Raw genomic sequence first — 25,416 nt, forward strand, 5'->3', positions numbered from 1 at the left:
ATTTGTTTTACACTTTATTCCCTGTGATAGCAATAGGCAGTGTTAGTGAATTCTCAGCGCTTTTGAATTTGTAGACCATAGAAATGATTGGAGTCATTCTAGTCTCTGATTTTGTTTACAAGGAAGCCGACTGCCAGCTGAATAAAACAATTTGGGGAGACGTCAAAAGATAAGCAAGCATGGCATTCAACCAGGAACATTTCAGCTTTCTAAATTCAAAATCAATAACCATTTTTTTGGCCCATTTGATTTATGAAATCAGCTTAAAAACGCTCATATGTTTCTGAAGTTATGCATCCATAGGACTTTTTAGTTATTTTATGTTTATTTATTAACCACTTACAGGCCGGACCATTTTGCTGGTCAAAGACCAGACCACTTTTTGCGATTCGGCACTGCGTCGCTTTAACTGACAATTGCGCGGTCGTGCGATGTGGCTCCCAAACAAAATTGACGTTCTTTTTTTCCCATAAATAGAGCTTTCTTTTGGTGGTATTTGATCACCCCTGTGGTTTTTATTTTTTGCGCTATAAACAAAAATAGAGCGACAATTTTGAAAAAAATGCATTATTTTTTACTTTTTGTTATAATAAATATCCCCCAAAAATATAAAAAAAAAACATTTTTTTCCCTCAGTTTAGGCCGATACGTATTATTCTACATATTTTTGGTAAAAAAAATCGCAATAAGCGATTATTGATTGGTTTGCGCAAAAGTTATAGCATTTACAAAATAGGGATAGTTTTATAGCATTTTTATTAATAATTTTTTATTATTTTTTTTTTTTTACTAGTAATGGCCGGCGATCAGCGATTTTTATTGTGACTGCCACATTGTGGGGGACCCATCGGACATTTTTGACACATTTTTGGGACCATTGTCATTTATACAGTAATCACTGCTATATAAATGCAGTGATTCCTGTGTAAATGACACTGGCAGTGAAGGGGTTAACCAGGGGGTGGCAGTGTAGGGGTTAAGTGTTCCTAGGGGTGTGTTACTAACTGTGGGGGGGTTGGGCTTTCATTTAGTGAACACTGATCTCTGCTCCAATCACATGGAGCAGAGATCAGCGTCACTAGTTGCTAGGCAGAATGGAGAAATGCTGTTTACACGGCATTTCCCCCATTCAGCCATCCCGTGAGAAGATCGCGGGTATGCCCGCGGCGATCGAGTCCGCGGGTCCCGCGACCGGACTCACGGGGGTCCCGACCAGCACGGGAGCGCGCCGCCGGCGGCGCGCTCCCGATGGCAGGGCGGCATTGAAGATTGGACGTACCTGTACGCCAATATGCCTGCCCGTGCCATTCTGTCGACGTACATTGGCGTGCGCTGGTCGGGAACCGGTTAATAGTATTTAAATAGCATCAATATATTATGCAGCACTTTACTGAGAACATTGATCCTTTCACATGCAATGAAAGAATAAAAGCTAAGGGGCTGTTTGAACAGATGCTAAAGGAAATGCCTCCATCTATCATTCAAAGCAGTTTTTTAAAGCTGATCCCTTGTCAGCCCCTGGCTAATTTAAAATACTTTGGTTTATGGTACATAAGGGATAAAGTGGCCAAAGCTGCCTAAAAAACATGCACTTTTTATCCATTTAGTTACCTAGTAAAAAGTGCCATTTAGCTCTAAATGTTTCCCAGTTTAAATGGATCAGCAGGTTACATTATCAAATCTTGCAGAGGTTGAAAGCTGGCAATTTAGATATTTTACAAAAAAATAGGCAATTTCACATTTTTTTAAACTTTTTTAAAGCTGGAAAAATATGAAGAGTGCTTAAATCCTCCCAGTTTACAGCATGCACACATTTTAAACATTCCCAATGTGTATTGCAAGAAAAGAACTAAAATATTCTACAAGAGTCTTATGAAATGCTCAACTGTAGAACTTTCTGTATATTTGTTATAGGTATAGGCATGGCAGGACTTAGGGTGCTGGGGGCCCCTGAGCTTGAGTTATTTTCGGGCCCTACCTTCTATGCATTACTTTAAATAGAACAAAATGATACATAAACGTAAAGGAGATACTGTATTTTTCACTCCATAAGACACACCTAGGTTTTAGAGGAGGAAAAAAAGGAATATAACATTCTGACCTATACAGAAGCCTGGCAAATAAAATGTACATTAGCCAGTGGACAGTATATTAGCCAGCAGTATATATTCCTATAATAAATAAAGATACACCAGTGTTTATGTGAGTATAATCTGATGAGCGAGTAATTGAATCTTATAAGGCCATACAGTGTAGATCTCACATGTGTCTCCCGTGTTCCAGTGCACACACCACTGTCATAATACAAGCAAAAAAATTAAATAGTAAGAAAAGAAGGTGAGAAGCAGTGTAGTTAGCCGTGTCTCGTCCCATCTATCTAAGAACCTAGCATGATCTCCACATAAATACTCCCATAATATACATACCGTATATTTCAGCATTATAAACACACACGCCGCTTCTCCACCTCACTGCCCATCCCACTTATTCTGGCAGTTGGCCCTGCCTCACTCTGCCCCCATTGGCTCGCAGCAGCTCAGGAGGAAGGTGTCCCCAGAAACGTCATGGGGTGGATGACCGTAATTGGTAACAGTAGACTCTCTTGCCACCCCGGCTAGCGGCAAAGCAATTGGAAGCGACACGGCATGAGAGTGAGCAGTATGTACAGGAGAGGAGTGTGGGAGGTATGACAGTGGGCAGTATGTACAGTAGAGGAGTGCGGATGGTATGAGAGTGAGCAGTATGTACAGGAGAGGAGAGTGGGAGGTAAGAGAGTGAGCAGTATGTACAGGAGAGGAGCGTGGGAGGTATGAGAGTGAGCAGTATGTAAAGGAGAGGCATGTGGGAGGTATGAGAGTGAGCAGTGTGTACAGGAGAGGAGCGTCGGAGGTATGAGAGTGAGCAGTATGTACAGGAGAGGACTGTGGGAGGTATGAGAGGGAGCATTATGTACAGGAGAAGAGTGTGGGAGGTATGAGAGTGGGCACTATGCACAGGAGAGAAAGCGTGGGAGGTATGAGAGTGAGCAGTATGTACAGGACAGGAGTGTGAGCGGTATCAGAGTCAGCAGTATGTACAGGAGAGAAGCGTGGGGGTATGAGCATAAAAGCATTCTGTGTATGTGGTTTCCAGATAATGTGAAGTTAATGTATAACCATTCAATTTAACCCTGTGTTGATTCAAACTCTGTAAAATCCAAAGCGTAAATTCACCATATAAAAATGAAACAGTCTAAGGCTAAGTTCACATCTATGCGTGTGGATAACGCATGCAAAATTGCATTCCTTCCCAACATGCAAAGAAATGTGCTGTCCTTATCCAGATGTGCAGCGGTGCTCTTATTTGTTATTGACATCTCCATGCATCTGCAAACATGTGGACCAAACTACAGGGTGCTGCACACTTTTGGAAAAGATTCATGACTTCTTTTCCATGTTGCTTGTGCATAGGGCAGCCCATTGAAATTAATGAGCTGCCCTACACATAATGCATGAAAACCATGCCTGTGCGTGCGTGCGTGCGTGCGTGCATGCGTGCGTGTGTGAAAAAAGCCTAACCGAGTAGATGCAAAATAACAATTCTCAATAAAAAATAAATTATTCTTTAAATAATCAGTGTTCATACAATTGCACTACCATGTAAATAATTGTGAATCTAACTTGTATATAGAGTGTTTAGTTTATGTGGGGAATTTACATGTTGATTTACAGATTTTTTGGAGAACACAGGGTTAACTTGAATGGTTAAAAAAGTTTCTTCAGATTATCTGGACATACACAGAGTGTGGGGGTTGTTTATATAGTGATATGTGTTTCCAAGATATCTGTTAGCTGTGAGCAAGGCTGAAGACTTAGCCGACTCTCCCATACACACTCTGCTCTTCCAATCCTTTGTATTAACATAATCATTCTCATCAAACTGCAAACAAATCCTCCTGAATAGTTCTGATGGGAAACTGCCAGCTTACCTCTTAAAATTGACTTTTCTTAGAACATCAGCTTGGCTCACCCACTTCCCTGCACAGTGTCAGCAGCACCTGGCAGTAGCAGTACCCCGCCTCCAGGTTGTCTGGGCAGACAACACTGGAGATAGGGGGGAGGATCTAAGTGAATGAGGGCACAGATCGAACATACATGAGATTTGGAGATAGAAAAAGCGAGATTGGAAGCTTCTAAATGCATACACTACCTCAATCTAGCAGCAAGCTGCAGCCACTCGTCTGCCGCTCTCCAGGCTCCGCTAGTACGCTGCTTCCATTCCAAGGGAAAGAGAGGCCAGAGGGGGGCGGAGTGCAGATGTAGATCACTCCGCTGGCACATATAAGGGCCTGCAGCTGGAACTATAGAAGCTGCATCGGCAAATGCGGCTGGCTTACTCCGCGGCTGAGGTCTTAGTTCCCTGCTCAAACACCTCCCACTCGCAGCACAGCTGTTTTTACTGGCCCCAGTGGTGGTGACTGAGTTACACAGGGACAGGACAGATGTTGCAGACATTTAGCACTGACAAAAATTGTGAAACACAGACACGGCTGGATGATTAGGGTGTGCCTGGGCACATCCGGCACACCCTGTGGGCACGGCTATGGTTATAGGAACCATTAAGTTCTTTCATTTTTCTGAAGCAGGTTATGAAATATAGAGGAGACAATGACTGGCCACTAGCATGTGAACACGGGCTATATTTCAGTTTGATACCTTGAAACGTTCTAAAGGTCACTGTCATCTGTTCTAGTCAATGAGGCTGAACTGCATTATGTATATGGTTGTAATTGTTTTTTTTTTGGAAGACTGCTATTGTTTTGCTTAATATAGGGTCAGCACTAAGGATGTTTGCAAGCTCTCCTTCACTGCATAAACACACACACTTGAACTATGTATAGTACGTCGGGGATGGGTCCTGGGCAATAGATTTGTATACCCACATTTTGGAATATGATCCCTTTATGGGGGACAATTTGACTTTCTTGGAATACTCAGGGATTCTCACCCATGCAAGGTTGGTTCCCATTGGAAAGAGGTAAACTAACCGACAGTTCGCCCAAGAAGTACCCAGCTAAACAGAAGCAGATGGGAACCTTAAATCCAGGTGTGGGACTGGTATACTGCCTGTGAGCCATTGTATTATTTTCAATCTACCAGAATTATGGACTGTGTGTTGCTTTGCTGAAGAAAGCTCTGTTTGCCTAGTTCTGAAAGAACAATAAAGAGTTTACTTTACAAATGTATGACTGGTGATCCTAGGTTCCCCACATCACAGATATACTGTACAAGTAGGAATGTATACATATATGATCATTTGCAAAATTAGTATTTAGTGGTCATCTTGGGGGGAATTTATCACTGCATCTGTGCCAGAATTCTGGAGCAGGAAACATGGGCAGACTGGCAGTAACCTATTTATCATACTTGTGCATTATTTTTCACGTGCAGATGTGATGGCTGCACAGGAACGTTAAATGTTGCAATTTGCACCATTTTGCACCAATTTACACCATTTTGCTAATTTGTTGCAGCTTCTGTACCAAATTTAACATAGCTGTGCACCTATTTCAACCCCACGTTATTGTGCTTAAACTGCATTGATCTCAAGCTGGCATAGATCTTTGTGACTGTGGTATAGCAGTGAAATTAATGTGACTGTAATACAATGATATCAGTTGTTATCCGTTAAATCACCTGCATCAAACACTACTACTCCCCACTTTTGCACATTCATTCGAATATTCCATTCATCATATTCCTCCATCAGGTAGTTCCTTACTTTCCTTTACATTTTCCAAATCTAGCTTAAATCAATTCACTTTCTACATTTAGTTACACACATTTCTTCTCTATTAATGAAGGTTTAAATGTTTTTTCTAATAAAATCTTTAAACAATTGCATCACATTGAACTTGTTAATTTTTGTTCAAGGTACAGCTATATCTTCACTCCTGTTCTCACCCCTCTAATTGCACTACTTGACAATTCTGTTATTGCTTCATTTTAAAAAAAGAATTTTTATATATATATATATATATATATATATATATATATATATATATATATATATATATATATATATATATATATAAAAAAACACATGGCTTTTTTTCTCAGAGAATAGATGGAGGAACTCCCCTCTTCTGAGTCACTTCTTGTCTCAGCCCCCACTCACCTCTGAGAACCATTCCTTGGTTCCACACCCTACCTACCTCTCAGTAGCGCCCCTTTTAGAGAATACAGAGCTGAGTATCATTTGTGATGCTAAGTCATTTGTATGGCATTTGTTAATGATAACAAGAAAAATAGTAAAATAGATCCCCTCGCTTCCAACAGAAATAGACACCCCTCAGCAACAATTGATTAGCCCAGATAAAATAGATCCCCCCGCAACAATGGACCCCCACAACAAATTACCCCCCCGGCAGCAACAAAAGACCTCCCAACAGCCAACCTCAGTAGACTCTGACTCTCCAGCAGCTAGCATCAATAGTCCCTCTCCCTCAACAGTAGATCTCTTCCAGCAACAATTGACCCCCAAGCAACAATAGATCCACCACCAGCAATAGTAGACCTTCCCAGCAACAACAGACTACAATGCAAAAGTAGACCTCCTCCAGCAACAAAAGATCCCCCAGCAGCCAGCATTAGTAGACTCACCAGCCCACTGCAGTAACCCTTGCTATTACATACATTCAATGCTGAAGGTGCCGGAACTGCATTCCCCCACGTTCAAGCTGGAAAAAAAAGCCCTCACATTTATGTAAATATTTTATTATATCATTTCATGTAACAACACTTTGCTACAATGTAAAGTAGTAAGTGTACAGCTTGTATAACAGTGTGAATTTGCTGACTTCACCGACACAGGATAAGGATATATAGAAAGAACCCGCATTCTGGAATCCATACAATTTCTTTATTTGAATATTATCACCAAGTACAAGATAACTCCTAACATGTTTCGGCGAAGAGCCTTGTTCACAGCATTCACACCTTATTCTTAGTGTGCAGTTAAGAAGTTTACATGACCTTTTCCTGTTCACAGTATGTACTGCATATATACATTCTGGGCTGGAAATTGTTATACCAGGACCAACTGCAGCCTAAGTTCGGCTTTTATGTAAAAATTATCTAAACGGCTCTACAACCGCCCCATCACCTTTACAGGGCTCACCATTCCCAGACTCTCCTTTTCCACCTCTAAGCAGCCAGATTAGCTACCCACAGAGAAGTTGAAGGAACATCAGTCCCCCATCTCCTCTATGACAAATGAAGCCAGAGGCGATGAGGATTTAGTTAATTCTGATTTCAGTGCTTTGTCATTATTATACATACAGTTGCAGTGCTTTACAACATGAGGGCAGACAGTACAGTTACAATACAATTTAAATACGAGCAGAGGGCCCTAGAGTTTACAATCTAAGAGGGAGGTTCAAGTAATACAAAAGGTAATAGCTGTGGGGGATGAGCTGATGAAGAAAATAAAAGTACAGTTGTTAGGTGGGGGCAGAATAGGCTTTTCTGAAGAGAAGGGTTTTCAGGGATCATCTAAAAATGGACAGAGTAGGAGATAGTTGGACATATTGGGGTAGAGAGTTCCATAGGATGGGAAAGGCTTGGAAAAAGTCCTGTAGGCGAGCATGGGAGGAGGTGACAAGGAAGTAGGAGGTCTTTGGCAGAATGAAGATGACAATTAGGTTGGTATTTTGAGACTAGGTTAGTAATGTAGCTGGGGGTCGAGTTGTGAATGGCTAGTATTTTTAATTTGATTAGTTGGATAATGGAGGAATCAGTAGAGAGGGGTGGCAGACATTGAAGAGCTGGCAAAGTCGATGAGTCTGGCAGCAGCATTCATGATGGACTGAAGGGCGAATAGCCTATGTAAAGGTAATCCAGTGAGGAGGGAGTTGCAGTAGTCGAGGCGAGAGATTAATGGGGAGTGAACTAGGAGCAACAATTCTAGTGCCATCACTCACGTTTAACTCTAAAATGCTAATCTGTAAAGGTTTTAAAGCATCGCCTATGGATAATTTAGGTACCATGGTTTGTCACCATTTCACAGACATTGACAATTTTAAATCTTGACATGTTTGGTATCTTTTTACTCATACATTATCTTTTATATTTTACCAAGAAAAAATGGGTATTATACTGTGTTAGTGTGCACTAAAATTAATTTATGTATTTTTTCCTGAAAATTTGTAATTGATAAACAGTTGCGCAAATATTGTGTGACATAAAAAATTGCAACAAATGCCATTTTATTCACCAAGGCCTTTGCTTTAAGAAAACATATAAGGTTTGGGGGTACTGCATTTATAATGTGAGAAATTGCTCCGGACAGCTCCAGAAATTGTTCCCAAAAAAGGTAGACATGGGGCAGAGGACTAGTCACTAGTCCCCGCAGCTGAGCTCTTCCCAATACTGTCTCACCATGCCTTGCTCTGCAATTTTGGTGAAGAAACAGCTACCTTTGTAGTGATATCACTAAATCCCAGTCTTAGACAGGGTGTCCATGAATGAGGCCCAACGCCAAATCTTAACCACTATTGGATCACCTCATGCCACTATACATCCTTACTTTGATGGGGGATATCGCTGTTATGGCAGCAGCTAGCTGCCATAACCCCAGTATCCTCTTGTTCGGCCAGTGGTCAGGTTTCTGCAGCGGATTTGCCGCAAGATCACTTTTATTGCCAGCGGAAGAGGGCCCCCACCTTCCTGCCTCCTTATCGGATCCATCGGCAGTGGCGGTGGCGATCGGATCTTCCCCCTGGCTGGGCATGGAGACGAGTGAGGGGAAGATGGCCCCCACCTATCTCCATAACAATGCAGGGTGGAAGCAACGTTAAAACGTTTTAGTGCATTTAAGTGTAAATATGAGATCTCATATTTAAGAATTCCTGTCATGCTTTTTTTCTATTACAAGGGATGTTTACATTCCTTGTAATAGGAATAAAAGTGACACAATTTTTTTTTTTAAATAGTATAAAAATATAAAATTAAAAGTAAAATTTATTTTTTAAGCACGCCCCCGCTCGCATGCAGAAGCGAACTCATACGTGAGTAGCGCTCACATATGAAAATGGTGTTCAAACCACACATGTGAGGTATCGCCGCAATTGGAAGAGCGAGAGCAATAATTCTAGCCCTAAACCTCCTCTCTAACTTGAAACATGCAACCTGTATTGCCTATGGAGATTTTTAAGGGTAAAAGTTTGTCACCATTCCACAAGCGGGAGCAATTTTGAAGTGTGACATGTTGGGTATCAATTTACTTGGCGTAACATTATCTTTCACAATATAAAAAATGGGCTACCTTTACTGTTGTCTTATTTTTTAATTAAAAAAAGTGTATTTTTTTTTAAATACCGCTGCGCAAATATGGTGTGACAGAAAGTATTGCAACTACTGCCATTTTATTCTCTAGGGTGCTAGAAAAAAATAGTATAATGTTTGGGGGTTCTAATTCATTTTCTATCAAAAAAACTGTTTTTAACGTGCAAACAACATTTTGATTTTTAGGGGGGGGGATTTTTTGTAAAAATGCGTTTACACTTGCAACTGAAGAAAAATGTGACAGTGTTTCTTTATTGGACTTTTTTAAGTTTTATTTTCCCAAAATAAAATATCCCAATGTTCAAAATCAAGCCTTATTCATGTCATCAGCTTTCGGCAGCAACTATATTTGTGAGCTGAAAATAGAACATAAGAGAGAGCGCGTGCAGGCTCATAGTGCAGTAACCTTAATTACCAAAACAATTAAAAACTATGTAAAAAGTTGCGCTCACAACTTTTGAGATGTCATGGCTGATACAAGCCTCTGTTTGTGAGTGCAATTTTTTACATTGTTTTTGTTTTGGTAGTCAAGGTAAGTGCACTATGAGCGGCTGTGCTCTCTCTCTCTTTTGTTCTATTTTCAGCTTCCAGTACCCATTTGTGTGTTTTGAAAGCATCAAGGCTTTTGGATTTTGGTTACCCAGCTTAAACTTTTATCTTTCCCTTTGACTTTAGACTTGCCTATGCAGTGACTCTAATCCTTAGCGCAATCACTAGGGATGGGCAAACAGAACACTGTTAAAGTCTATGGGCCTGGTACAGGACCCCTCCTTTGCTTGCGTCTATATTTCCAGGACATAGTCCACTGTGCTGGAAATGCGGTACACAGACTGGCACATTACTCCACATCTTCTGGGAGTGCCCAGGCTTGACCATCTTCTGGAGACAAGTACTACAGATCATTCACAAGCTCACTGATGTAGCCCTGCAGGATAACCCGGCAGCAGTGCTCCTTAACCTGACTCCCATGTTCTGCAGGCGCTATCATGAATCCCTGTTGAAACACCTCTTGAATGTGGCAAGGGCGTGTGTCCCCAGTGCGTGAAAGCAGGAATCCCCGCCAACAGTGTCGCAGTGGTTTGCCAGAGTTTGTGATATTCAGCAGATGGAGCAGCTGATAGCTGTCCTGGGGGAAAGGGAGGAGGAGCACAACACCTAATGGACACACTGGAACCTGTTCCGTTTTTCGGAGGTATATAAATCTTACATCTGAATGCCCTGTCATGAGGCTAGCTGGAGTCGTGGGTCGCCGGCCTTGCCAGAATCTCATACCCTCCCCCCTCTTTTATCTTACCTACCCTCTACTGTCCCTCCTTCATTCCTTTCTCTTATATCTCTTTCTGACACCATTGGTGTTGTTTACACTATTTTTGTATATAAATGAAAAAACCCTCCCAGATCGTGCTAATAGGTGGGCACTTCCATAACCAAGTATTTGGTTGGATGGGAGGCCTCCTCTGCCGCCGTGGGCTGACCGATGGGAGTGGTGTGGGAGACCCTAGACCGGGTTCCCTGCCTTCAAGCAATGGAATAATGGAACCTGGAATGTTATTTCACGTACACAAAAAACAAGATATGTTTGAAGAATTGTTGTTAATGCCTAGTACTGAAAATGATTGACTAAATTGTTTGATTTCTTATTTTTTCCTTTCTGTACAATCCGCAAATCCTTAAATCCTACAGTTATTTAAAAAAAAAAGTCTATGGGCCATTAACATGAAAAATCAAAAGTGTTAATTTTAAAGGCTTATACGCAAGTTATTGTCACAAAAAGTGTTTGGGGACCTGGGTCCTGCACCAGGGGACATGTATCAATGATTTTTTTTTTTTTAAACGTCCGTTTTTTTCAGGAGCAGTGATTTTTTTTAATGCTTAAAGTGAAACAATAAAAATTTAATATTCCTTTAAATAAATCCATACCAGACCTGAAGGGTCTGGTATGGATTTTGGCGGGGACCTCTATGCCATTTTTTTTTTATTTGGCGCAGGGTTCCCCTTAATTTACATATCAGACCCGAAGGGCCTGGTATGGATTTTAGGGGGACCCCCACGCAATATTTTTTTACATTTTTGTTCGGGGTTATCCTTAATATTCATACTAGATCCAAAGGGCCCGATAATGGACTGGGGGGACTCTTTTTCCAATGAGTTTTATCTATATTGCCGAGACCCGACAATTCATTACAGCTGCGAGCAGTTTTAAATGACAATTTTTCCTTTAGAAATGTCATTTTGCTGTGGCATGGTTCTAAACACGGGAAAAATGTGCCACTTTACAGGCATTCTATAGACACCCCCCAGGCAGGATATTTAAAGGATTATTTAATTTTTATTGTTTCGCTATACCCTTCAAGCATTTATTGGTAAATATACCAGTTAGTCTCTCTCACTTATACATACCCTTTGAATATATCCACATTTTACGGATTATAAGTTGGGATATATTTATATTGGGGGGGGGGTATAATTATACCTCCCCCTTTTTCTGCTTATTCGTTGGCCTTTTTGGGTTGATTGCTACACGAAGGTGCATGCTTGTACCAGTTTATTATTAACTGGGGGAGTATATATGGTATTAAATACCTGTCCTTTATTTTATTGTTGGTAGTTCACGTATGGAACCAAGTTGCTGCCATGCACCTGTTATTACACAGATCTGGGGAATTAATTTCCTTTCAAGTTTACATTGGCTCGGTGTCTGGCATCCATCCGTTGCTTCATCTTAACAATTGTCTCCCCTTGCTCTTAACATGGAATCATTCCAATTGGTATGTGGGGCCTGAAATGACTTCTCTGACATATGGTACTTTATAACAAATGATGTGCACAATTCACGTGCTAACTACTTTTCTCCCTGATGTCTATTTTTTTGTAATAGAGCTAAAATATACCTGACCATACTCTACTCTAAGCCCATGACAAAGGTGTAAATAAACTGGAAATGCATCGGGTATTAGGGTACAACACCCTTCGGAGAGTATTAGGGTCATTCCACATTTTGTCATAATTTTGTTTTTTGTCATTTGTTCATGTTTATTGTATGTACTTTTTAAGACGATTTATGTCTTTTTTTTATCATTGATTATTCTGTTTATCTACAACTATTTCTTATTAAATAATTTTCTATTCAACATTTGTGTTGGTGGTCCTTCAAAGTCCCATCTAGGGGGTATTCTTTTTTTGTTCATCAAATTAGGGATGGGACCACCACACTTGTCATCTGACATGGTGGTAGTCTCTTCTTTTTCTTTTCCATTAATTTGTGATCTGCCCAACTTTTCCTGCTCATTGGCTATCCTTATTGTTAATGTATTTTATGTGTGGCCCAAGACAATTTCTCTTCTTCCAATGTGGCCCAGGAAGGTCAAAAGTTTGGACACCCCTGTCCCCAGACTAACAGTCAGAGGCAGTAGTGCCTTAAATCTCAAACAGCAGATATACAGCTATGTGACTGTATGCATAGTGCCTAGGCACCCTCACATGTCAGGAAATGCAGTGATATTTTTTCAGGAGAAATTATAGACAAAAGGTACATTTTCAGGGTAATTCTTAGGCTCAGTCTCTGTTATTATTATAATACAGGATTTATATAGCGCCAACAGTTTACGCAGTGCTTTACAATATAAAAAGGAGACAATACAGGTATAATACAATAAAATACAAGAGGATTAAGAGGGCCCTGCTCAGAAGAGCTTACAATCTAATAGGGTGGGGAAGGTGGTACAAAAGGTTGTAACTGTGGGGAATGAACTGATGGAAGTGGTAGAAGATTAGTTGGAGACATGATAGGCTTTCCTGAAGAGATGAGTTTTCAGGGATCTCCTGAAAGTAGCAAGAGTAGGGGATAGCCGGATAGGTTAAGGCAGCAAGTTCCAGAAGATGGGAGAGGCTCTGGAGAAATCCTGGAGATGAGCATGTTTTCTATGTTCACTTTTTGAGTCCAATGTATTCAAAAATTAATACAGAATCATTCATGCAATATAGAGATTTGTACAGCTATAGCTACAGAAAGGGCTATGTGTTAATAGTTTGCACTGTTCTCTGTATATTATACAAAACATTGATGCAAAAGCAATGTACAGCTCCATAATGGTTGTAATACAGTAATTAAATATTGCATGTTAAGATATTTATACTGACATCACACAATGACAGATAAGGAAACAATGTGACCAATGTAAGAATTGCTGCATATTGAATTGGAGCAATAAGTCAGAGAAAATAAAATCTACCAGCATGATGGAACACTTTATTTTATTGAGTGTTTACTAAGTGCAATTGAATCAGCAATTGTGGTGACACACAACAGCTATCTGCATGTTTATTATCAGCACATGTCCATTGCAGCAAAAGCCTGATTGGTTTCTAATGCTGCCCTTCCCCTCCTAGTTTAAAGGAAAAAGCATAGCCAAAGCTATTTTGGCTATACTTCTTCTATGGATCACAGGAGCGCAGTTATTTCAGCACTCCTGTGACCAGTCTTCAGCCTACAGTGGACTGAAATCTGCTGGCAGCTGACGTTACAGAGCCAGTCCAGGATCTGAAAAGATCCTGACTATATGGTTGGGATCCACCCAGAACCCTGGAGTGGTAGCTGGCTCAGCCTGTCAGTGAGGCACTTACAGCCCAAGCCAGCCCCTCCCCTCCACAGCTCAGCGCTATAGTGAGCATGGGTGGGGCAGAGAAGAGAGCCGCAGACTGACAGTCCTCGGCTCTCTGCTCACAGAATGCTGATCGCTTAGTTCTCAGTGCAGAGACGACAGGAGACAGATGCAGCATCGGATCGATGCTGCATCCACCTAGGTGAGTATATTTTATTTTTCTAAATCCTGAACTTCTCTTTTAAGTACTGCTGTTCATAGGCACTGCTAGGCAACTAGCATAATTAATTAAAAGCTAAATGCTGGTAACATATACAATTGGCCTTAAAACTGAACTAACTACAGGTGATATGAAAACACCATTTACAGTGCATTTGCAGCACCCAGACTGGAAGTAGAAGTCAGCGTAGAAGCTGATCAGGCTCTGCTGGATTGAAATAAACTGACTGGAAACAGGCAGACACAAGAAAAGTGCAGAGTTGATGACTTATTGGTCTAATCATCAGGCTGTAGGCAAAGAGGTGGTATCACATTCCCTAAGATGACCCTTTCATCATAGGGTCACTGATAAAAATGCCCAGTCTTTTAGAGAAGCACATGGCACAGCAAGCCTCGAAACATGCCGTTTCACTGCTCTCCCCTCACCTTGACTCGTCCAGATGTGTGAATACACGTTTCCCCGCTATGTGCATTTTTTCGTTTCGCCAGCTCTTACTTCACTACAAGGCATACTAGCCCACAGAGGAACCATTGCAGTAGCTGGGAGAGCAGCAAAGTGGTGGTATTTCAAGACATGGGCCACGGGAAACATAAGTACAGATGCAGAAGGTCATGCAGCTCCTGGGGAGCAGTGAACAGGTGGCATTTCAAGACAAAGACTGCTAAGAATACAACTATGCTGTAGAAATGCTTCTTTATAAGGCTTTGCCTTTTTTGTTTTAACCAGTGACCCTGCAGTGACAAGGTAACATTACCTGTAAAAAAACTAGTAACACATTCCTGGCTGTGCTGTCTGATAGAGGAGTAAGAATCACATATGTGTATTTAGCTGTTTGCCTGAGGTTCTGCTTTTCTTATTACATTTCAATGAAATAGCCAGCTATTTTTTCTACCCAAGAAAACGTCTAATCCTAACCATCAATGTGCAGTATACGTACATAATCCTAACTACACAGATATAACGCCTTTACTTACAATCTGTAAACAATCAAAATAATAGGATATTATCTAATCCTGAAATAGTGGAAGGAAGCACACTCGAAATTCTATTGCACACATTCAGCTCTTTTTATTTTACTGTACAGTATAACCAAGGGGAAAGAAACTGAATTTAATAAAGGAAATGTAGACTTGTTCCACTTGCCCGTTGTCTGCATCCAGTACACTTAATGCTTTCCAAAACAAAAAACACATTACTATTCTAAAATAGATAACCATCAATTTTCTGGATGCTCCACAGATATGTATTTTTTCATGGCCTGTTACATCCAAAAATTACCTTAGCTGACCCAAGTCTTTCTGGTTTAGGTGCTAATATAATCATATGAAAGAGAACCTGGATTTAATAGTGTGCTATCAGAAACATTCAGATGGCGTAAATAATTTGCATAAAATTGAGCCTCAGCAGAAACAGATATTAGAAACATCTAACTTTTAATTGGCAAAAAGTACTGCACATACTGTGCTGCTTTTCTTCTGCTATAAACTAGCTCTGGGGTCAGGAGTTTCCAAAATGCCACAGACTAAAAGCATGAATATGGCAAACATTCTGTTTTACATTTATGCTTTTCGCAAACACAGATATATAAAAATTGTACTAGCATACTAAGATAAAAAAGCTCTTTTATATAATGGAATAAATCCAGTCTTATATGGTAAGAGTAGAATTAGTAACTGTGCACAGCAAGTTCGTGTCTGGGGACATTTGGTTATTGAGGGACACATTGCTTTTGCAAACCTGCCTCTGCTGCCAAGTTACAGTATTTAAAAGACCATCCTAAGCTGGCCCAACAATCTTATTTTATGTATCAGCACAAAGCACACTAGGTCATGTGTTGTTCAACCATTCCCAACCTTTGACTGGCCTTTCAACTCGCTGATGAGGAACTGGGGTTGGGAACTCAACAAGCTTCTGAAAATAGAAGAAAGGGAGTTGGCCACTCACCTGCCACAGTGCCAAGAATGATGAAGGAAAAGCTGATGGAAGATGCTACAAATTCTGGTATAAACAAAGAGGGTCTGTCCGTTTATCTGATTAACTCCAACATTTGTTCAAACTTTGATATATCCTCTACAACTACTAAACATTTTAGAACCATTACACTGCAGTGTGCTGCGATGCTATAAAGGTCCTCTTTTCGCCTTAGGGCTATTCACACTATTGCCTTTCAATAACATGCAGCAGTGCATGTTACATACATTGACGGGCAGAAATTCATCGTGAATGCCATCTCAAAACCTCCAAAACACATGTGCCGTTCAATTCATGGTATATTTTAAATTTGACTACGACAAAATGCAATCCATCCCATTTTCCCATGCATTAATATGTATTTCAGCCCATTTATTTTTTAATCAAATACTTTATGTTAAGTTTAAACTTTTACACATACTGTATACAGACAAAACACATTACAAATGTCCTTACAAGACAATATATATATAGCAATCATCCCTGAGGTGTGTTAATGTTACAACACAATCAGTAATTCAGTTAAGTTCCCCACCATAGACCCATCATAGAACAACATCACTGCATATGGGGAGGATGACCAAGAGAGCCAGATCTTATTAAATTTGCTCATAGGACCCCTTTGTTTATAAGTAAGTCACTCTTTGTCCAGCACAGCCTTCACAGCTGTGTAATACAAGTTGGAGAGTTAGAAGTCAGCCAATGTTGAGAAATCAACTTACAGGCAATAAATAACAAATGGGTAAATAATGGCCAGTGCCCTGGGAACTTAACCAACAGGGCAAATTTTGGGAGGGGGAAAGCAAAACTTCTAGTTTTCCACTGATCCTCTTTAAGATTGCCTTTATCTTGACTCCATATCTTTCTGCATTTAATTAAGGTTTTAAAGCTGACTGCCCTCACTAAAGCTTCATATAAACCACCAACCTTTTTTAGAATCAGACAGTGTCACCACCATAGAAAAGATGTTTGAAAAACGAATCCAAACGAGTCTGAGACTGTAATGCGTGACAACGTTGTAGAAACTGGAAAAACTCTATTCAAAAAGTGATACTGCTCTACAATAATGTCAAATGACAGCATAGCAACCCAATTATACAACTGATGACAACATACAAGACCAGATTGTTTCCAGCACTCAAAACCAGTAAGTTTATTTACTTATGGAAAATGTAAATTATTCCAGATAGGCATATACTGCGTGTAGCCTGTATGCTATACTTTGTATTTGGCTGTAATAAAATGCAGCCTGCCCCATTTTTCCATGCATTACCATGTATTTAAGCCCATTTATGTTGAATGGGTTGTTTATTGCAGCATTTCTCTGTGCACAGCAGTATCCTAAAAGGGTCTGTCTTGGATCGTGAGCCTGGAGGCTTTTTAGGAGTTTTGGGTGAGGTCAAGACTCCATTTCTAGTTACCTGGTAGCCAGGTCTACATATTAGTCTCAGCTGTCCACAGGCCTTTATATATGGGAGCTGACTGATGCTTAGGACTCTTTTACTCTCTTTCTGCTGTGTGAACCTGCTGAGTGAAAAGGCTGAGTGCAGACTAAGCACTAAAAGGGTAAAAAAGCTGCCTGTTTGTTTTGGGGAACCCAGTAGGGATCACACTGTTAAAGTGGTAGTAAACATCAAATTTTTTTTCCCCCTCTAAGTGAGCTTATAATAAAGCTTACCTATAGGTTAAAGGAATAGCTCCTAAATGTGCAGCATTTAGGAGATATTTACTTATTTGGCAGCCGGTGAAGTCACCAGTTAAACCTGCCCTCCATACAAGGTTCAAATGTGCTGATAGATCTGGGACATGTTTATATTTATTTTTAAAGGAGTAGTCCAGCCTGAGCTTTTTAGGTTTCTCCTATAGGAGTGCAATTCGTTTTGTACTCCTGTGACCTGTTTTCAGCAGAGAGCAGTCTGAAGTCCGCTTGTCATCCCGACTTCCAAGTCTGGATTTGCCAGCTGCCTTGATTGATGGCAGTCTCAGCAAGTCCCTGAGATGGCCTCTCCCCGCCCCTCCAAAGCTCAGCGCTCCAGTGAGCATGGAGGATTATAGAGGATAGACCAGTGATGGTGAACCTTGGCACCCCAGATGTTTTGGAACTACATTTCCCATGATGCTCATGCACTCTGCAGTGTAGTTGAGCATCATGGGAAATGTAGTTCCAAAACATCTGGGGTGCAAAGGTTCACCATCACTGGGATAGACGCTGACTGACAGTCAGCGGCCTCTTGGGGATCTGTGAGAACTGAGTCATCACGATGTTTGGTGGCTCGGTTCTTAGTACAGGGGGACAGCTGCAGCATCGGTCTGATGCTCCATCCACCGAGGTAAGTATGAATCAAAAAAAAAAAACATACTTCTCTTTTAACCACTAGCTATTCAGGCCAATTCTGACACTTCGCTCCTACATATAAAAATCTACTTTTTTTGCTAGAAAATTACTTAGAACCCCCAAACATTATAATTTTTTTAGCAGAGTCCCTATAGAATAAACTGGTGGGTCCACACAATCCCCTTATTCCAGAGGAGTCAGTGTCCTGGTCCCTAAATCCTTGCGGTTCAGTCTCCTGTGTCTCCACCTTGACCTAAATGGGGGATATGTCATTCTCCATGCCTTATGTGATGGAATTAAATTAGTGATTGTTAGCCTTTACATGCCCCCCCCCCCCCCCCCCGGCTAGTATGTTAGTCATCCACAAAATTGCACAAATTTTGGCACTGTATGTTACAGAAAGTATTCTCCTGGCTGGTGATTTTAATATGCCCCCTAATCCTATGATGGATAAGTTTAACCCTGATTTAGCTGTAGATTCTGCTCTGTCCCACTGGGCTGCGATATTTGGTCTGACTGACGCCTGGTGATGGAGGCATCCAATAGAGAGACAAATTACTTGTCATTCGACTACATATACCATCTCTTTTGTATTGATATGATTTATGTTAGTAATCCATTGCTCTCCCATGTTCTTGAAGTCTCTGTATCGCCCTGTGGCATATCAGATCATGCCCCAGTTATGCTGACATGCAGAACTGACTCTAGCCCTTGTATCTCGAGGTTGTCTAATTTCTGGGTCTCTGATGAGCGGATGGCCAAGGTAGTATCTTCAGATCTAGGTAACTTTTGGGTATACAATCAAGGCAGAACGTCCAGGGCACTGGTCTGGGGTGCCTTTAAGGCATATTCTCGAGGCCAATATCAGGTTATTGGCAGAGTCCAGAAAGAGTCTTCCCTCTCCCTAGTAGAGGCAGAGGCTAAGGCACAGGCTCTGGAAGCTCAATATGTGGTAACTAGAGATCAAGGGGTGTATAGTGCTATGCAAACTATATACAGAGAAATAGCATTGATGTGGACTACCACTTGCCGGAATCTCCTACTATCCCTGTCTCTGAGATTCTTTGAGCATGGAGAAAGGACAGGTAGACTCCTGGCCTGGCTGGCGAAGTTCGCTCCACAATGTTTCACATTCTGATTATTAGAGATAGTAAAGACACTTTACATGCTGATCCTTTTCAAATTAATACTCAATTTGCATAGTTCTATGAGCACCTATATACATCAAGGGCGGACTATACCTTGGACAGTTTGAGAGAGTTTCTGGATTCTGTAGACTTTCCAGAACTGTTAGCTTCGCCGTAACAGAGACTGGATGCTCCGTTTACACTGAAAGAAATACAAGTTGCTATAGCCTCTCTCTAAACTGGTAAAACTCTGGGCCCGGATGGCCTGCCAGACAAATTTTATAAAGCTAATGTGGATGTACTGGCTTTCCACTTTCATGAACTGTTCTAGACGGCATTGAAAGATAATTCCCTGCCTCCATCAATGTGGGACGCTGTTATTGTTGTGGTACTCAAGCTTAGTAAAGATCCTGAACTGTGTGCTTCTTAAAGACCAGTCTCACTGCTTAATGTGGATGCCTCAATTCAGTGATTTTGTCTTTGGTTCACCGCGATCAATCGGGGGTTCATACCGGGTAAGGGCACTAACATCAATGTCCCCCAATTATATACTAACATTGCCCACGCTAATCGCACCGGCTCATCTGGAGTGGTGGCCTCCCCTGATGCGGAGAATGCCTTAGACTCCGTGGAGTGGGAAGTCTTGTGGCAAGTTCTCCAGGGATTTGGCTTTGGGCCCAAATTTGTGTCTTGGATACAGTTGTTATACAGAACTCCTATGGCTAGGGTCAGAAGCAATGGCATTCTGTCTGAGCCATTCTATCTCAGGAAAGGTAGCAGACAGGGGTGTCCCCTATATCACCGGGACTTTTTGCACTGACATTGGCGATTCTTGTTCTCTCCTCCCCCGCAGTCTGTAGTCTCCCAGTAGGTACCCTTACAGAATTTTTTTACTATATGATGCGCTTCTGTACTTACCTGATGCCTCCGACTCCCTCATGGAAGCACTAGACATAATTAACCGTTTTGGTGGCTTCTCAGGCATTAGGATCAACTGGGGTAAATCGCTTCTCTTTCCTCTCTCCCAGCAGGCTCCCCTTCCTCCTAGTCAGACTCCGCTGATCTGGGTCTCCAAGTTTAAATACCTGGGGATTGAAATACAGGGTGATCTAAGTTGCTATTTAGCCGAAAATGTGTACCCAGTTTTGCAACAATTAACCCATAAGTGTCCGGCGTGGAAATCCCTGCCGCTCTCCCTGGTTGCTAGAATCCACTTTCTGAAAATGTCTTTCCTTCCTAAAATTCTCTATATGTTTAGCAACACCCCAGTCTCTATTCCCAATTATTTTTTATTAAATTGGAATGGCTTATTATGAGCTTCCCAGGATAGCCAAATCTACCCTTCAATTACCCCTCTCACATGGGGGACTGGCACTATCCTGCTTTAGACAATACTCTGGGGTGGTGGTGTTGGTGACAGTGCGTTGTTGGTTTGAACAAACACAGGCCAATCCACCTGTCAACTTGGAGGCAGCTATCTTAGGATCCTACTCAGCATTAAGCAACCTAGTATTTAGGGGTCTGAAAGTTAACCCCGACATGACAGTCCTATGCGTTCAGGGTGTGAGGACCAGTAACAAAAGCATTGGGTGCGGCCAATATGATCTCTCCTCATACCCCACTATGGGGTAACCCTCGACTGTCGAATCTCCACTACCTGCCAGATCCCCAGGTGTGGGCTCAATTTAACAATTAAAATGATCAAGTAGATTATGCCGGCAGAAAGACTGCTTCCCTTTAATAGCCTAAGGGATACATTTCAACTCCCCTTTTGGATGTTTTTCCGGTACTTACAATTATGCCATGCAATCCAGGCACAGTTTCCCAATGTGGTAATGGTGACGTCTAATTCGGTGGAGCGTTTCCTTACTTCTAGTCATGCAGACAGGATTCTATCGTTCCTATATCTCAGAATCTCTGGGGAGGATACTGGTATTCCTTTCTCTCTCCTGCCCCCCACCTATCAGTTAGTTTCTTCTTTTTCTCCCCTCCCCTCCTTCTGATATAATATGGCTTTAAGTTGATCTTCTAGGTACCACGCTGTAACCCTAACCTTGTTACTGGTTTCATTTCTGTACACTGCAATTTTTCTGACCTACACTGGGATTTCTGTACTGTGCTGATTGTGATCTTTGTGTCTGATGGTTTAATGCAGGGGTCTCAAACAGGCGGCCCTCCAGCTGTTGCTGAACTACAAGTCCCATGAGGCATTGCAAGGCTGGCAGTTACAAACATGACTCCCATAGGCAGAGGCATGATGGGAATTGTAGTTTCGCAACAGCTGGAGGGCCGCTAGTTTTAGACCCCTGGTTTAATGCAACTGGTTTGTTTTATTGTTTCCCTTGAGATAAACAAATAAAAACTTTTCTGTAAAAAAAAACAAAAAACTGTTACATCCACTGAAGCTTTATCACCAATCCTTGTTTCCACAACAACACAACATTTTCAAAATCCAATTGAAATTGGGACAGAAGGTGAGGTGAAATCTTCTGAACAAAGGCACAAACAGCAAAACAAACATTACAGGGGTGATAACCCTTCCCTATGCTAAACCAAAAAGCTTAAAAAAAAATATTTTGTCTGGAGCTACACTTAAAATTTTTACCTTTTCCGACTTGAAAACAGATTCAACTTTAGAACAAACCTACAGGCCCTATGTTGTTTGTATCCCGGGGACCACCTGTACTGTACATGCAGTCTGTTCCATTCTGCATTTGCTTCTGTTAGAGTTCATTAGACACATGAGGCATAGTAGTTGGGCAAAAGTCAGAAAAATATGTTCATTTTTGCTAAAGCTACTATATGGTCTCTGTTCTCTCATGGCATTTTGCTCCTTCTTGTCAGAAAACACCACAAATTAAAAAAAAAAAATTTGGTCCAACACAATCTCTTTAAAGCATTTGGGGTCAAATGCTTTATGTGACAGGCATGTGGTACACATTGTGATCCTAATATCTGCTATCTGCACATATGATTAAATGGTTCCCAAACCTGCTGTTTTGGAGCCAAGTCAAAAACTCTGATTACATATTAATTCCTTTTTACAGTAAAAAAGAGTGCATAATAAAAATCTGAGATATAAACTAACAATACAAGGAAATGTGTTTGTGCTAACAGCAGAAACATTTGTGTAAATTAAGCATCCTTTAAATATCAAATCTTGACCAAAACAGAATACTTTTATTTTTGAATTTGTTTTATAATGTGTAATGGTAAATGTTATGCTACTGAAAGCTGTCAGTGAGAAACAACAAATGATCATGCTTTAGAATGGGGGTCGGCAATGCGTCGATCGTGGTTAGGTGAAATTAAAGGAGTGTGACAATGATGTATATTGTCACCCTACTTATTTAAATTATACGCAGAGTACATCATGCAAAATGCCAGGATCATCAAATCACAAGCTGGAATTAAGATCGCTGGGAGAAATAGCAACCTGAGATATGCAGATGATACCACACTAATGGCGAAAAGTGAAGTAGAACTAGAGTCTCTTAATGAAGGTGAAAGAGGAGAGTGAAAAAGCTGACCTGAAACTGAACATTAAGAAAACTAAGATCTCGGCAACTAGTCCCATCACTCCTTGGCAAATAGAAGGAGAAGAAGTGGAAACTGACAGATTTTATCTTCCTAGGCACGGCAGACGGTGACTGTAGCCATGAAATTAAGAGACACTTGCTTCTAGGGAAGAAAGCAATGGCAAACCTAGACAACATTATAAAAAGCAGAGATATCACCCTACCGACACAGTGCCCTATAGTCACAGCTATGGTATTCTCAGTAGTAACCTATGGCTGTGAAAGTTGGACCATAAAGAAGGCTGAATGCCAAAGAATTGATGCTTTTAAACTATGGTGTTGGAGAAGACTCTAGAAAGTCCCTTGGATGGCAAGAAGATCAAACCAGTCAATCTTAAAGGAAATCAACCCTGAATATTCACTGGAAGGACACTGGAAGCTGAAACTTGAATACTTTGGCCACCTAATGCAAAGAGAGGACTCATTGGAAAAGACTCTGATGCTGGGAAACATGGAAGGAAAAAGGAGAAGAGGACAACAGAAAACAAGAGGGATAGACAGCATCATCAAACCAATGAACATGAAGTTAAGCAAGCTCCAGGAGGCAGTGAAGGACAGAAAAGCCTGGTGCGCTATGGTCCATGAGGTCACGAAGAGTCGGACACGACTAAACGACTGAAGAACAACAACAACAACATTTCATATCTCACTCAGCGTGATCCATTATTATTATTCATTATTTGACCCATTATTAAAACTCTAAAGAGGGATGGACACCACAGAAAAAGAACAGTGTAAAAGAAATTAAAGGGAAACTTCACCAGGCTATGGGAAAACTAAAAGTCATCAGCCAGCCCATGATGTCCAACTCTGTCTACCAAGCTCCTAATTTGTCGCAAGGTTTCTCATCTCCTGGTGCCGCTATCTTGCATTCATTAGGCTGTCACTTCCTGATCACCCACATCCCCCCCCAATGCGCATGCATGAGATCCCAGACTGAAGACTGATCCCAGAATAGTTCTGTAGCCTCCTGTGATGTGTAAAGTGTATGCCAGAAGGCTGTGGGCAAGCTGAGGTCTACATCATCCTCACCTAGGCAAGGAAAGAGGAAATTATTTTCAGCACTTTAGGGTGCACCTAGGGAAAAAAAAGGTTCATGCTTCCCCCCAAATACCTGCAAATGTGTAACAAGGAGGGGAAAGGAGTAGAATGATGCCAAGTTATTTTTTGAGTGTAGGTCTGCTATTTAACTACTAGAAGCCGGTCTAAAGAATATTTTTTCTTCACTGGTCTGAGAAGACACCAATACAAATCACTTTCTGTAAGAGCTCCAAAGACCGCACAGTTAGGTGCTAATGAGCTGCAGGTTGGGCTCCCGGGATTTAAGAACTCAATCAAACAACAGAAAACAGTAAAATCTAAGACTAACTGCATGTATGCTAATTGTGTTTAAAAATCATGAAATGTTCATAAAATTAATGCTCTCTCATTAATTTACACAGTGCGATGTGAAAAATACATGCACTTTTATACATTTTTACATTTTATGGCAGGTGTTTTTTCATCTTTATGCACATTTTAATTAGGTGTAATTTACCATAATGTTTTTCTCTGTTTCCTTGCATGCATTTTAGATTTTTAACCTCTCCCTCTCAAATAAAATTGTCATATGGTTTGCTTGTCATATGTCATACTACTGTATACATAGCAAAGCAGACTGTTACATGTCGAAAAAATTAAACATGAAATATTAGTATTTGTAATTTACTTGTAAAATACTTTTCCTGAAAGCCTAATAAACCTCAGTTGATGGGAAAAAAATCCCCTCCAAGGCAATGTCATAATGTGCTAGCATGAATCACATGCGCGTGGGAGCCACCGTTCGCGGCACAGGCTCTGTTGGTTCGGCACTGCATGCTGGACCTTTAGAGCGCATGTGCTGGTAACATCACTGGATGCATGCACTCTGAATATCTCCTAAACTGTGCTGTTCCAGCTTGTATCCTCTGGAAACCAGTATGCGGATCCAGTTGTTTGAGGCATCCCCTAAGCGAATAGGGATCTCCTTTCACTGAGAGGAGGATTTGCCTCCAGGACTGGAGGGCTTGGGGTGTCAGTTCTTATGAAACTGGGATGCGGGCCTTTATTTAGAGACTGAGGCTGGTTGCTTATGAAAGGAACTTCTCTTGGACTCAGGAGGCACTACTGGCTTCCGATCTGTAAACTTTGCCTTCTTTTTAAGAGGTAAAGGAGCACTCTTCCCCACAGTTACTTCATGGATGTCGGTTTCCAGGGATGGTCTTAATATACATCCACCCTCA

At 41.1% G+C, this 25,416-nt stretch overlaps 1 protein-coding gene across 2 annotated transcripts in view; it reads right to left on the reverse strand.

The window, feature by feature from the left end:
- The window catches only part of THRB (thyroid hormone receptor beta), a 649,445-nt gene that overhangs the window by 107,405 nt on the left and 516,624 nt on the right, over positions 1-25,416 (reverse strand). Inside the window, exon 5 of one of the 2 annotated variants that reach the window (XM_077491422.1) lies at positions 20,496-20,662. The exons of the other annotated variant lie outside the window; for it this stretch is intronic. Coding sequence (XP_077347548.1) covers positions 20,496-20,562 — 67 coding nt within the window. The 5' untranslated portion in view covers positions 20,563-20,662. The remainder of the gene's footprint in view (positions 1-20,495; positions 20,663-25,416) is intronic. 2 annotated transcript variants of the gene reach the window in all.

This window comes from Lithobates pipiens, unplaced genomic scaffold, assembly GCF_037356315.1.
Source record: "Lithobates pipiens isolate NorthernLeopardFrog02 unplaced genomic scaffold, aLitPip1_a1.2 Scaffold_19, whole genome shotgun sequence".
NCBI lineage: Eukaryota > Metazoa > Chordata > Amphibia > Anura > Ranidae > Lithobates > Lithobates pipiens.